Source organism: Lytechinus variegatus, chromosome 8 (assembly GCF_018143015.1).
Source record: "Lytechinus variegatus isolate NC3 chromosome 8, Lvar_3.0, whole genome shotgun sequence".
In the NCBI taxonomy this organism is placed as follows: Eukaryota; Metazoa; Echinodermata; class Echinoidea; order Temnopleuroida; family Toxopneustidae; genus Lytechinus; species Lytechinus variegatus.
In genome coordinates, this window is record NC_054747.1 from 13,681,207 (window position 1) to 13,697,511 (window position 16,305).

Consider the following 16,305-nt stretch of genomic DNA (forward strand, 5'->3'; position numbering starts at 1 on the left):
TAACAAGGATGTGTCCATTTGTGCCTGAAAATCGTCAAATGAAGAATTATTTCTGTACTGTGGAGCAACCCTCGGTTTATCAAGGTAGGGGGGGCAGGGGGATGCTGAATATTATATGAATGAGAACAAAGTGATCATGATTCCTCCACACAGGAGAGAGCTTGAGAGCTTTTGCCATTCCCACCCACATGACCCCTTCCACGCCCTTACTAATCAACCTCAGTAAACGTTTACTGGGCATGGCAATGCCTGCATCTTCAGTTTCGAGAACAGCATTCCGTGGTTCGAACTGCAAGTCATGAATTCCGGGTGGTGGCTTTAATAAAACATGCTTAAAGGTCAAAATTCAAATCTTAGTTTATTCTCGTGAACCGGATAGTTCTTGATGAGGGACAGCCAACTTGCACCGGAAAGTGAATATTCCTCATCGCATCTCATACTCGTCCACTCGTTGTTGCGAGGACCACTTAACTTATCTCAACAAAATGTACCCCTATCAACTGATTATGTACTCAACGATGTCAAACCATTCAACTTATGTTAATTCATCTGCTATTCTCTTCTGATCTTCACCCTTTTTTATGAAAAGTTGTATACATATCTGCATTTAGACCTAAGTTTTCTTCGATCCTCAGTTTTATTTTCGCCACTTCACCTTCCATCCGTCCTTTTTTAGGACTAACCAGTTCCTCAGGGTTATGTGTATCACCATGACAACCTCCAAAGATCATCAAAATGATTAGCCTAGATCTTGTACGAATCATATTATGTGAATTTCAGTGTTCCTTTGTTGATGAGTTAATAGATAGATAGATAGATAATATGGTTCATTATAAATATTCCTTGTTTTGTTGATTATGTATTAAGATATATGTAACAAAACTTACTGTAAATTATTGTTAGAAATGGAAAATAAGTGAAATAGATGGATAGATATATAGATATATAGATAGATAGGTAGGTAAATAGGTAGATAGATAGATAGATAGATAGGTAAATAGATAGATAGATATGTACCTGTAGGTAGGTAGATAGATAAACAGAAAGATAGATAAATAGATAATATGGTTATCTTCATTACAAAGATCCCTTGTTTTATTGATTAAGTATCAAGATATGCATCAAAACTTGCTGTAAATAATTGTTGGAAATGGAAAATCATTGAGATAGATACATTGTAGATAGATAGATAGATAGATAGATAAATAGATGAAGAGATAGAGAAAGAGAGATGGAGAAGAAGGGTTGGAGGGACTGACAATTGTCATGATCATACTCACTGGCCGCAATAATCAGGTGATTGGCCTTGGTCATCCGGCTAGGCCTATCCTTTTTCCACCACGTCACAATGGGGGCCGGGGATCCATCGACGAGGCACGTGAGTGTCCCGTTCGATGATTCGTTAAAGTAGACCCGGTTGGGTTCGGCAGGACTCCAGTAGGGCGCCTCGTTAGGGAGGATCCTTCTAACCGATGCTGGATCTGTATGAAAGGACGATAGAGGCATTGTTGCTTAAAATTAATATAGATTTGTTTAGATACATTGTAAACTAGTTAATGAATAATTGTTTATAATTTCCCTTTTAGCCTATTGCAAGGTCACTTTTTAGTGCTCAGCTGGAGACGAGGATTGAGGCAGGATTGTATTTGTTTTTATCAACACACTCTTTCTTTGAATTTTGGTAATACTCTTGCCAAAGGGAGTTTCGGACCGCTACAATTTCAATTTCAAAATTCCAAAACACCTTCGAAATCATCTCGATTGATTCGCCTCTCTCGCTTTTATGAATTCTTTGACCTTACGTTCTGGTCTCCCTTGGAAAATATTCATGCTCGCACAAATTCAACATGGTACAGATGCTCAAAACATGATATTGCAGGGGCTGTGCTGCATGTCTACTGGGCGAATGGATGATTATAAACATTTCATATAAACGGAACAAAGGCAATCATTGTCATTAATACATGCTCTTTCAAATAGATCAAACAGTATTGACAAAGAAACCAAACAAACCAACAACATCAACATGAACAAAATAGTCATTAGGCATATGGGCATATGATTAGAATTGCTACTGGCAATATATTTTGTGGGCCTTGTTCTAGATATCGGTTTCGTCAACAAGAACACTATGATCAATCTGGGAGATGGTATAAAATATCCCCCAGCGCAATGTCCCCTTCTCATATTCATTGTTTCTTCCTTTGATGGAAGCGCTTCGGATAATGTATCATTAAGAACGCACGTGGTTGGTAAATCATGCGCACTCCCTTGATGCAGGGCGAAGTACATGACGTGATGTCAACACCTCGAACCGATCCGGTTGCTACAGTCACACACGCGAAACCGACTCCTAACCGACCGATGGGAAGCCATTGGAAATAATGTAATAGATCCGATCGGTCGGAAGTCGGTTTCGCCTGTGAGACTGAGGCATGGCGATGGATACTTGAAACCGGTTGGGGGAATGACTGCACCAACCCATGCCATATCTGTGACGTGAATTCATAAGGAAGTCTATAAGATGTCGAAGGTTAAAGCAATCTGGGCCCCGTGACACAAAGGTTAGCGATTAATCGCTATATGAAATGGCCTATCATGAACATCGTTACATGCGCATTTTGCCCGGTATACTGACTGGGAACCAATCAGAATCGTTCTTTCAAAGGTTAAAAGAAGCAGGGGCCTGTAACACAAAGTTTAGTAGTTATCATAGAATATCTTTACAATAAAATTGATTTCATTGACTACACAGTACAACCAATCCTGGAAATCAAGCGTACGATCAATCGCAAGCCTTTGTGTTACTGGACCATGGTTGATTATGACGCATTTAATCACACAGTTACACCGGCAAAAACGTTTTCAAACCGACCAATACTCGTTGGAAATATTCGTTCATTAGCCTATAGGTAATACAGTGCGTATCAAAAAAAGTTTACACTTTGTAAAAATTCTGTAAAATTATACATTTGTAATATCCTGAAGATTTTTCCACATTTTAACATTGGTACAGACCCATTTAAGCAAATGACGATATAACTGTCAAAAATATTTCTGCTTGAGTGAGCACCACTTAATTTTGAAAAGTTAGTGAAAAATGATTTGCGCAGAACTTTGAAATAGTTATGCGAATAAAAGTAGACCTTAATCATGAAGAACACGTGTAATTTAGCTAGTTGAACTGATTTGAAGATATCTTTTACCTTTCTTGACTTGTTTCTTTGCCCAAAACACTTCTAAAAGTGCATTTCACCACGACCCAATCCCCCATACACTGAGGCCATCGTGACGATATTTGCTTTACACTGAGCTGTGATTTACATGAAATGGCTTAGGCTTGATTTTCATTTTGTTAATCATTGTCAAGCTTGGGAAAGGTGTGGAGAAACAAGTATTACGTGAAAAATGAAATGTAAACCCATTTTAAATGATAAGAACTTAGTGAAAAAATGCTGGAGATGTCTGATATAAACTTTTGTTCAGATTCAGTTATGTCCTCAGATCCAGCTGGCACAAAAAGTGTAAAGGTTGTGCTTACCAAGTGCTGAAATTTCAATTTGGGTGGCAAAATTGTTGCAAAATGCTTGAATGTATCCCTTTTATTTCAATTGACTTAAAGTACAAGGGAAATGTATGAGAAATGTTTAGCAGGGAAAGTTTGATTTCACCCTTTCCCCTTGACACAGCGTGAAAACAAGCATTTCTGCGCAAACAGATTTCTGCGAGCTTTACAAAAATGGACAGTGCTCACTCAAGTGTAACATTCCGTCAAAACTTTTACTTTCATTAGATAAATTAGACCCAAACCCAAGATCATATGTGAAAAAATTACCCACATATTGTATATTCTTTAATTCCCAAGGCTTTTTCAAAGTGTAAACTTTTTTTGATACGCACTGTATTCTAATGAAACAATTAAATGCCCCATCCTCTAAGCCCCTAGAGTATTTATGGTATTGATCCAGTGCAACTTAAACCAGAGTGCAATTAAATTTAGCAATATTCTAAGAATTAATGCAAATCCTTATCTGCAACACAATACTCGTATCGATATTCAGAAATTATGATGAAACCTTTTCAACTTTTGACATGGCCTACTTTCTTCCAGGATTAATGTTTGGATGAATAATGATGAAACTTGTATAATCATATCCAATCTCATCAACACTTGTATCCATCTATTGAAGACCATTGTGTCTCCACAATTAGAAAAGCCAATCTTTAATAAATAATTTCTCTTTGTTAATTCACCTTGAGACCCCTGCTAAGTAGTTATGGAAAGCCTATTTAACTATGGTACGCCACGTTAGTTTTAATCTGAGTACCGATGGTCGTAAACAATACCCCGTATCCAGAGGAACGGCACGCGATGTCTTGTACGAGTTGAAAGATAAAAAAAAGGTACAATTAAAATGCAACCGACAGGAAATTTACACGTGTAAATTTCACGCTACTGAGCACCCATATGCATATATTGTATGGTATACTCAATGTACGGACATTGATATTTGTTATATATAAATATGGGTGTGTTTGTGTGTGCGGGTGGGGGTCCATGTGTGTGTGTGGCTCAATATTCTATCAAGTCATTCTTCGCATATAAAGTTGAATAATCTCTTAAAGTAATTGATGGCGAAATATCTATTGCATAAATTTCTTGTAAATATCATTCATGTTGTGATTCATACTCGAGTCATCGTTTGTTGATCTCGCAAATTAAAAATTTTCAAAATCTCTCTGATCATGCCACAATTACCCTCATGCAAAAATCTGAAATATGACCTAGGTCAAATTAAAAATTTCTATGTACTTATACGGTTTCCCCCACACCGAACCCTTTATGACCCAGAGCTAGCATTTCATCCTGTATTTTCCTGACACCTGTTCTACCTGTATGTGACCTTCAGCGGAAATAATTAGATCAAATATTAATACCAACAAAATATAAAATATCAAGTTGACTTTCCATGCATACCGGTGTACAGACTGACAGGATACTACTTATTTTAAAACAAGTATTCCTCTGAAATTATTCTTAAAAGCGCGTCGTGTTTCTAATCAATAGACGATCTAGCTACTTGCTTTCATTTCCCATGTCCACAATTCGGTTATGAGTTAATTCATCTATACATTCTTTAATTGTGCACATATTCAGTTCCTTACAGAACTATCAAACACGGTTCCACTTGTGAAATAGGTTGTGTGGATCCTTTGATTCCCTTAAAAAAATTCCCTTTAAAAAATGATTTATTATTGATAATAACGGTGAGTTAGTAATGGTGGGCAACCTCTGAGGTACAAATGGGTGAATTTCCATCATAACGATATCAATACTTCAGGGCTTAAAACGACATTAGGCTCAAACTCTTGCCTCTTTGAGATGATTGACTCCCAGGGCCTAGAACAAGATTAATTACGAACATACTTTGGGTCGCGTCATTTGCCAACGAATTTGTTGAATCATAATCAGAAGTAAGTCATGAGGTAAAACATTTCACAATGGGTACAAGTTTGGCTATACGGTCTATAATTTTAATATCGCTATAAATCGAAATTTGAGTACAAACGAGCGCTTTCGGAGATCAAATAATTGGTTCAAGAAGCCACATAAAATTCATTATGATAACCGTTTTCCCCATACATATCGATACACATGGTCCTGATAATCATGATAAAAATGGCGCCATTTCCCTGCTTGATCACAAGATACTACAGCTTTCATTGACCATCAAACCAGATTTACGTTGACATTGAAACTCTGATTATTTCTCACATTACTTCCCTTACTAAAAGGGTTGAATTAGCCAGGTGCGGATCCAGGACTTTCCATGGGGGATTTTCCCGAAGAAAATTTGACCAAAAAATAAAACTAAAAGATCCTCACATGTGTATGGAAGACATATTCCCATTCAAATGATATGCTGTAACTTTCAAGTGGGGGGGGGGGGGAACTTGTGTAAGAACGGCATATTTACAAAAATTTGTTTCATTATTATTATTATGGCTCTCAAGGGGGGGGGGCACACCGACCAGATGTGCCCCCCCCCCCTGGATCCGCCAGTGGATCGAATGCATGTTCTTAGATTGAGAATTTCCATTGACTTTGGAAAATGAATGTGAAGCACGAGCCCGAAGTTCAAACCTAAGGGGGTCTTCGCTTTCACGACGAGCGACGGATTAAAGAACACAGGTAAACAGGTAAATGTATTGCCGGATGCCATTCATGACAATGAACAGCCAAGAAGCCTTTGTCGAAAATTGGTGTGGAACCCAAACGGCGCGTTCGTCACATCCGGGCATTGCATTTTTCGTAATCTCCGAAACGTAGGGCGAAACTATTGTTTCGGTTCGCCAACTTTCGACAAATACCTCCCAACTATCCATTGACATTTGACAAGCATTTTCAATTACTCTGTTCTTTAATCCGTTGAGTTAAGTCCCTATTATGTTACAGCTGCTCCTGCCCGTACCTATCGGGCTTGAGAAGACGTTTGATTGCATTGGCAAAGAGCGTATTTAGCATGCAGGCGACGCGAAGGGTGTAGCACTTTTTGGCGTTAATCTGCTTCACAGTTCTTAGACAGTGATGGACCATTTTCAGCACACCGTGGCGTCAGATTGGTCCCCAGTGAGCAGTTAAGGCGAACTCTATTAAAATTCACCTCAACGAAACACATCTCTATAGTGAAGATGTACCACACAGGAAGAGAACAGGACAGATAGCTCTGGATTTTACGGAAGGGACATCACCTATAGATTCTTTCTATACATCTATTGAATCTAAATTGAATTCATCCACAAAAAATGAGATGTAGCCTGGGAGAATGAGGTAAGGGTTAGGATAGGGGTACAGAACAATGATGACATTTTCTTCTCCTTTTTTCTCACATCTATAAAGCGTTTATCCATTCAAATGATAATGCAATATTCAACCAAATAACGGAAATGCATATTATTGAGTAAACCTTCCACAAGGGATCAATTCAAGTAAGAGATGATTTTAACTAATGGTACAAACATTGATTTTAATTGGACACCCTCTTTTCCTTCTCCTTATTCTTTTTAATACTGCTTTTTCTCAAAATGCCAATCCTTAAATTTGTATCTGATCTATATTAAATTGTTGCAACACCTTTGTATGTTCATTATTTCCTGTGTTTACTTTTACATTGTACATTGTGAACATGAATGAATGAATGAATTAATTAATTAATCAATTAATTGATTAATAAATAAATGAATAAATACTTGAATGGAAAGAAAACAGGGGAATTTAATTAGTATTGAATAAATTTAAGACTTGCATGATTATAATGATGTTAAAGATAGTATTCACTTACATGACACAAGTAGAGTAAAATTCAGCTCTGTGGGCGGGGTCGTCTGAATAGAGCACGCGTAGATGTCCTCGTCCGACCTTCTAACTTTTCTCAGTCGAAGGTCAAAGGTCGAATTGAAAAAGTCGCCATCTTTGATATAGTGTCGCGATTGATCCACTATCGATGGTCCAAAGGCGATGAGACTTCCTAAAAATCATTGGTGAAAGGAATTTTGAGCAGTACTAATACAATGTGCTAATTTTGTATCACATGTACATGCATTGCTGTTTGTAATTTGGACCTTTGGGAAGCCAAACTCAATGTCACATAGAAACTACATTTCACAAAGTGTTTTTTCTCTATTGGACAGAGGCCCTTTTTTCTATAATATAGATCATAACTCACTACTACTGTCACACCACCTAAACCTATTCCAAACCGACCGTTTGCATGTCATTGAAAATAACGTAATAGTTTGGACGATCTGGAGTCCAATAATTAACATTTTATTTAAAAGTAAAAAAAAACAGTTGCAGCAATTATTTCATGAGAAAGTCTTTTAAATCAAGCTTAATTGTCAAAATATTATCACAACTCTAGATCTGTACATTAATGCAAACTTATCTTTGTTAATTCATAAAATCTAGGCTCGAAATCGATAACTCTGATGATCACTAACACAGAGAAGCTGCATATGTGAGACACATTTATTAATATTGCTTCGAAGAATACCCGACGTGTGATGGAAATCCGTGCTTATTTTGTAATTTCTCAGCAATTACGCATTTTCTATCAGAACTAATTGGCACATATTTTTTTTTCATTCAAACATACAAACACTTTGGTGGCAATTTCATTGGATTATGTGCATGCTCATTTTTAGACTGTTACCACAACTGTTATTTATCTTTAACCTTTAGATGAGACCCTTATTCTCGATTTCATTATACAGATCAAGACATAGTTGTCGAGGCTCACCGACCCACCAACCCGCGGGACTGCTGAATTTCCTATAAAGCCGTATTCATGACCAACTGTAATTCCATGAACAAGCACGCATTTCTGCCATTAATACATCTTTCCCAAGATATTGCATGCGAATAGAATTCGATTAATCGAGTACAGAGTCCCAGTGGTTTCTTCTAAACAAAATGATGCCAATTATGTCTGTCGGAAAGATGTAATTTCGTATACTATTTCACTTTGAATACCCTCAAATATATTTTATCTTTCACATGTTTAATTGGCAGTTTGCGGCACAATTACTATTATCATTATCATCATTAGTAGTAGAAGTAGTAGAAGTGTAGTAGCAGAAGTAGTATTACTAGTACTTCCACTACCACCACTACCACTACCACTACTACTATTATCATTATTATTGTTGTTATGTTTTTATTATTATTGCATAATACTGAATAATGCATGTATAGAAGATTCCAATTAGGATTAAAAATATTGATACGAAGTGATTTAACTGAAATAGAGAAGAATTACACTGCAACAAATATCAAGTCGGATGTAAAAGAAATAAAATTATTGCATTTTAGCAATTTGCTTAAATATTTGCAAAACACGTGGGGTACCGAGAGCAACTTATGTCTTTCTTGACGCTGCAATAAGAACAACGATACGCTAAACGGAGTTGCCAAACATGCGCAAGCTGCACATCATCAGCCTCTAAGATGGCGGCCCGATGACGTCATTACATAAGGTCTAGATTGAAAACAATTGGGTGGTGTGCGGAGTTCACTATAAGAGTAACACTTACTTATTCCTTTGTTGTTCTTATACCAGACAACAGGATAGTCCCCTAGATCAGCAACTCGGCATTTGAAATGAGCATTACCGCCTTCGTTGACTCGAATCATAACTTGCACGTTGTGTGTGATGAAATAGGGCATTCCAGGAGCTTTAATGAAAAATAAGTACGACAGGAAAAAATTGCTTCAATTAAAAAATTACCATTAATCATATAAACAGCGAACACTGCATAAAGCATGATTTCTATTTAGTAAGGGATCCTTTCTTCAACTTCCAACATTGGATATAGTAACCTTTGGCTTTTAACATTATTGACATTTTGAATGGCGTATTATCCAAAAGGATATACATTTTGTATGGAAGTAATGATTGAGAGCTCAGCTCTAGGCCTAATCTAAATTTTGTATTATTATTCTTATAGCAAATTTCAAATTAAGGGATTGTAAATCTTTATTTAGGAAGAATATCTTCGTGGAGAATTCCTAGAACCTTATTGGCGAAGGAACTTCATTTATTGCAAGAGTAATTCTTTCGCAATTTGTGACATTAAACATTTTTTACAATGTTATTCATGATAAATGGGTGGATATTTATTCAAATGAAGCCTTTCAGCGCAAGTGATTTTAGGAAAACTTATAAATCTGTTCACATTAATTATTTTTTCATTCAATTCAAAAAATTTTCCAGACTTAAAAAAATCTTAATGGCTTGCATGACCGTGTCTTCTGAGGGGCTTCAGCTTACAATTAAGCAACTTGTTAATTTAGTCATATCTAACTGTTCTAAATTATTCATCACAATTTCAATAAAACATCTAAAATGTATTTTCGTAACAGCAAAAATAGCAAATCACATGCCCATAAACCTTTAAAGTAACAAGCACATGCTAAATCAAAAATAAAGTTTTGAAAATAAATTATCGTGAAAAAAATAAAAGGAGTGAAGAAAATACCATAATGCTAAATGCATGGTAATGAATTAGATGGCAAGTATTAACATTCGGTTAAATCATATCTTTATGAGATCATATCATTACATAAACAACAGAGTTTGAAGAAAATTGTGAATTGGCTGATTATGGGGCTACGTCTCCTTCCCTTTGGGAAGTGGTAAGTATATTGACGTAGTACTATCGTAGTGAAATATCTTTTAACATGACGAGTAGTTTTTGGCCGCAAAGGTTTCAAGAAACCCTTTATTCTAGGACAATTCACATTTGCAAGGGTAATGATAAGACGTCAAATACATTCACTCGAGTGGCCATGCTTTACCATAATCTCGACATTCCATTCATTCGTGCATGTCAGTTCACTTCAATTATAAAACCTGAGAGTTCACACCCACGCTCAACTCTAAATGATTGAATTAAAATATCTATTAAACTGCCCATATTCTAAACTCCGGTTTAACCTCAACCGTGGTCTCAATCCAAGGGCGTAGGTGGGGGGGGGGGGGGTGAACCTCCGCTGAGGCAGAAAAGTTCAAACACTGGCAAGCAAAACGAAATTTGGACCCCTTATTCTTGCTTCCAACCGCTGATATTCCAAACTGTACTTCCACCGCCCCAAGATGTGCACCGCCCCCATGCCACTTTAGTTACACCTCATCAGGAGGTGCACCTTCCCATTCTTAAGTCAGCGTACGCCCTTCGAATCGGTGATTTCACTCAAAATCTTAAACAATGTTTGACCCATCGATGTATGATTTTCAATTAATTTTGTTACTCAAATCGTCTCCAAGTTCTTTGAAAATCGGGAAAATGATAGGTACAATATATCTTCTCCACCATTCAAACATGGGAAAAGAGCAAAGTTAACTCTCAAAAGCATTTAGAATTTTAATCAGATTTTGGACACTTCTGGCTTCCTGTAATTTCAGCCCTGGCCTTGACCATGGTTAAAGTTGAACGAGTAGTCAGAATTTTATGGGCATTTAATGTGTTTCCATCTTACCCGATACTCGTCTAAATATGGGGGCTGGAAGGTGGTTGGAACAAACAATGAGCAATGGAGCAGAAGAATGGTGATAGAATCAATGCAAATAAAACATTCTTTGGGGAATTAAGCAAATAAATGTGATGGAATGGTCATGATTTATATTATAGAACGCACAAACCAACGAAACATACAAAAAGCCTCATGCAAATGCGCTTCAATCTCCAAGCTAGAAGCAACGTAAGATAATGTTAAACAACATGCAACATCGTGTGAAATATAAACGATCTGGCTAAATTTTAGAAGACGATACAATAAGACCAAGAAAGTCATGTATTAACATGACAAAACAGACAGATGAGGATTGTACAAGACAAATAAGACCGAAGAATAGATAATCATGTGGCATAAGGTTTCCGATCCGAAGAGTTTTTTTTTTCAATCAAACAAGTGTTGAAAACATAATAAACCAAGGGGCCCGTTTCATGAAGAACTTGCAACTGTTGTAACTATGCCATTATCATGGCAACTGCCATGGTAACTTTGATTCTGATTGGCTGATGAACCCCGTTACCATGGCAGTTGCCATAATAGCAAAGTTAAGACAATACGGGCCCCATTGGCAAGCACATAACACCATGCACCTAACGAATTATCATTCATTTATTCTTGTATGTGTATTAAAAAAATGACAAGCAAAAAAAAGAGTCATCATTGCCATATGAAGGAATTTAGGGGTTTCGGGTGGGGGTCTTGGATCCGCGTCTGATTTGTTATAATTCTTCTACCAGTCAGAATAAGTCTTGTAAATACCACATGGGGATTTTGTTTTCATATCAAATGTTTCCGAGAAAGTGTTTATCCTAAATCTAAAGTAGATATGAAGCTTTATTTTGAATAATGATATGAAGAATGAAAGTATTCTTAAGGGAAAATATAAATGAATCGTGTTTTTTGTGTATTACTTAACAAAGGTGTGGAGCCTTAAAAGTTATGCAATTTTAAGGAGATACAAATGTGTATTACTTATACTGGAACAGTGTCGATATTAATTCACAAATACTAACAATATCATCTTGTGATTGTTAGAATTAAAAACATGTAGTATTTTGTTTTAGAATAAGGTGAGTAGATCTGCATCTATTCAGGAGTATGTTTTATATTACTTAGCTTATATATCTATCACATAATTTCTTCGTGAATATACATATTTCCTAATCGAGATAAAACATTTTTATGACCTGTAAAAGACTATTTTTCCAAAGTTAGGTAGCCTAATTTAAACAGATATTGAGTCATAAAGCTAAACTGAATATTAAAGGCAGATGCTTAGTTAATGTTTCATATAATGTGTATCGTAATAGGGCACACCGTGCTGTAAATATTTATATTCTAATAAATGAGATTACAAAAAAATCACGAAGCAAAATGCTGAAAATTTCATCAAAATATAACAAATAACGAAGTTATTAAATTTGTAAGTTTAATAATATATTGTGAAAACATTAATATGCACATCGACATGAAATATTCATTAGATAGGTTGATGATGTCACATTCCCACTTTCCCTTTTCTTGTGTTATTAAATGAAATCATGATTGTTTGATTGTTTCATTCATGTGTAAATGAGATGTCCCCTTTATGATAAATTAGGTTGCACCAATGAATATATGATCCATTACATAAGTGTTTAATTCAATTTTTTAGTTCTAAGAGGAAAATGTTGGAATAAATCTAATTTCATATAATAAGATACAGAAAAAAAACAAGTGGAGAGGTGACATCAGTCTCATCATCCTCATTCTTCCATCAAACATTTTAAAATGTATTGCGAAATTTGAGTAAAAGATAAAATGATTTAGGTTATCGTTATTAGAAAAAAATTGAAAAGCCTGGAAGCAGACTATCATTTCACTTTGGTGCAAATAATTGAGGTATGCATGTTGGAAAGATTAGAGGATAGTATGATACCTATAATAGTACACATGAACTAAATTTTGCATCCTTGATAATAATACTTGACCCATACAGGGTAGTTTTGGTCTTGAGCTGACGGTATTCAGAGTGACTGTAACATATTATTTGTAATGTGATTAAGGTCATCTCAAGTAGATATGAAATCATTAATGGATAAAGGAATACAGATGTTAGCAAGGAGTTATGAGGATCTATTCTTAATTCTAATGTGACGGTGTTTTATTTCCCCTTGAAACACAGGAGGGCCGAACAGCTGATCTACTTCAGCTGTGTATACATTATGCATATGACGTCATGATATTAAAGCGCCCTCCCTCAGAGGACATACGAATACGCGTAGTTGTCTGAGATACGCCAGCTTCAGATCACTAACGCATGGAAGGCAAATAAATCAGCCTCTAAGAAAGGGGTTGTATGACGTGAATGCATAGGTTCTTTTGTAGAGGTCTTAGAGATATCATATAGATTAGTTGATAAGCGCTACATAAGCAAGTATAATCATCATTCTCTGAAGTAAATTTCATATTATTAAATTTCAAGCGTTATTAAGTTAATCGTATTTTTAGACAATGGAAAACATCTTAACAAGGACATTGTAGGGGTGAATCTGAAGGAGACTGAAAAGTCGACACTCTTTGCTAGCATTACTTCATGAATTCTTCATATTGAATTGTTGTATTCATAAAGTCGCCCTTAAAGGTAAGTCTGTGTTTCAAGAAGTCCTACATATATTTTGTAGAAATGAAATAATACCAAAATATCTTACATGTTATGGGAAAATTTATCTGAGCAGGGTTGAAAACGTGAAACAAAACCTGAGAAAGCATGTCTTAAATTAAACTGAAAATAGTTTTGAAACTGCCTTTGTTGAAATATAATGAATAAAACTGAGAATGGTGTGATTAATTCTCATCGCGAAACACCATAATTCCTCTGATACTTTTCCATGCAATCATAATTATTTAATTTGATGAGAAATTTATTGCACTGCCATGTGAATCATACGGTGCCAATTGGTATCCCGGACTTGTCTGTAGGACGAAAAAAAAATCGAATTTTTATCATAATCGAACTCAACGTGCGCAGAGATTAAAGCACTCGCGAAAATAAAATTCGGAAGCTTACCTGAAAGTATCTTCATGTTTCAAAAAAATCAGTATTAATCCGCCAATAGAGAAGGATATTTAAATATTTATCTCGGTTCCCATAAGCTAGTGATAAGCAGATTTGAATTCATAAGAAATGCATTTGAAATTTGAATCTTTTTTTAAATATATCCCGATTTTACAAAAGAGGGACACTTTTTTTTACACTGAATCAAAACTTCAGGAGAAGAACTGCATCTCTCAAGAAATTGTTGAGTCATATCTTATGATATTGTGAATACCGATATGCGCGCATTCTCATTAAAGGTCATTCCTGTGATATAGGCCGTAAGATGACTTTAAGCATGTTAAGGTTGAATTCGAAAGGAATATACTACGTATTAGCAGTACACCGCAAGTTGGGTTTAATTTTGCAGTTTTACTGGAAGTTCAAGAACGGTAATCCTACAAGAATTTATAAGATGGAAGCGTTCAAGCATTGGCACGAAAATAGAAGTGAAAGTGTTTCGAAAAGCTTATTCTTTAAAAGAAGAGATAGATTTTCATTCAAGAAAAATGCTTCCTCAAAAATAAGAGAATATGAAGCGTTGTTACTACTAATAATAAGCAGTGAAGGAATAAAAAAAGTGCACGCTAGGAAGAATTGTGATAATGGTCTTATACTGTTGAAGGGTCTTTCACCTTTTTTCATCTTGGTTTGTATTTTCATTGCCTTTGACATCATTAAAACATTATTCTCCATAGGCAGCACCTCATGTAATTTGAAAAATGTGTATTTTTTTTGCTGCTCAAAATTACATCAGCACCCCCACTTTTAAAGAAAATCGTTCCCAGGGCCCTGCAATAAAATATGGGCATGAGTCACTCAGTGTGGCCCTTGGAAGCGGGGGTGCTGTGTATTATCTTCCATAGGCAGCACCCCCAGCTGTTCTGGAAGATGTGTGAAAATGGCAAAATGTAACCAAGATGACCTTCATTTTGTAGTGAAACCCTTTTTTTCTCTCTTTTTTTATTTTCAAATTTACATCAGCACCCCACCTTAAAATAATCGTTCCCAGGGACCTTCATTAAAACATGGGCGCGAGTCACCGAGTCAGTCTATTACATGATATTTCATAACATTTTCAAAATTCTCGTAAAGGTCTCTTTCCAAATAATGAGAACACAAAATTATATCCCACACGTGTTTTAGAAGAAGAAAGAGTGGTCTGAGCTGAAAATGATATGGTATTTTAATAAAATTTCTACTCACAATGTGGTTTCGAGGTGATTCCTAGGTACCAGGCGCTGAGATTAAATTCTCGATACATATTGCGTTGAATTGCTGTACTAAAGGCTTAATATTCAACATGTAAAATAAAATGAAATGTAACAAAACACTATGGCCCGTATTCTGAAGTCGGGTTTTATTCACACTCTGGTTTAGAGTTGTGGTTAAGCCATGAATAGCCAATTGTGGCATAAATCTCTATCAGTAATTTCTTTACCTCTCACTCTCTCAAATTATTCTTAACCGTTCCGGAAAGATAGATAAGATCTTTTTTTACCTTTCACGTCTTTAGGAAAGAGCACGGTAAACATAAGAAATATACAATGTAAGAGAAATTTTTGACATCTTTTGACATCTGTTTGATTCCAAACTGGTGTTCTTTCAATACTTCCCTGGTGTGGACATACATAGATTCCGGCCTGGTGCAGAGCAAAAACTGTGGTGCTAACCGGTGTATATAGAGGACCACACCAATTATTTTACATCGGTGTTAAATTGGTGGTGTTAGTTTTACACCTATAGGTGTAATTACAACACCTATGGTTGTTACATTTGCACTCTTTTGTGTTATGTTCAATCTCTACAGTATTATTTTAACACCTCAGGGTGTGGTCCGCTATCAACACCAATTGGTGTCACTTTTAACACCACAGTTTTACAGTGTGTTAAATCAATGCCGGAGTTTTTGCAGTGTATATCATAGAAGAAAGAAAGCACGGATTAATTGTCGGCGGAGCGCAGAACAAATGCCGTGTCACCTCAAAATGAGGCTTATGTAGTGTAAATATTGTATAGCATGCCTATTTATCAAAAGCTCGAAAACTGTCTAACTTGATTCGGTGTATCCAAACCTTATTCGGTATTGTTGGATACAGTTTCATTTATTTGTATCCTCAGTTATTAATCGCGTTATACATAATGGATCTGGAGA

General features: G+C 35.9%; 1 protein-coding gene across 3 annotated transcripts in view; it reads right to left on the reverse strand.

The window, feature by feature from the left end:
* Positions 1-16,305, reverse strand: part of LOC121420012 (neuronal growth regulator 1-like) — a 59,415-nt gene that overhangs the window by 24,773 nt on the left and 18,337 nt on the right. For 2 of the 3 annotated variants that reach the window (XM_041614533.1, XM_041614532.1), the window contains 3 exons: positions 9,094-9,234; positions 7,344-7,529; positions 1,281-1,481 (listed from right to left, as the gene is read on the reverse strand). In XM_041614533.1, coding sequence (XP_041470467.1) covers positions 1,281-1,481; positions 7,344-7,529; positions 9,094-9,234 — 528 coding nt within the window. Of the gene's footprint in view, positions 1-1,280; positions 1,482-7,343; positions 7,530-9,093; positions 9,235-11,038; positions 11,063-16,305 lie in introns of all 3 variants that reach the window. The other variant, XM_041614530.1, reaches the window with a different exon arrangement.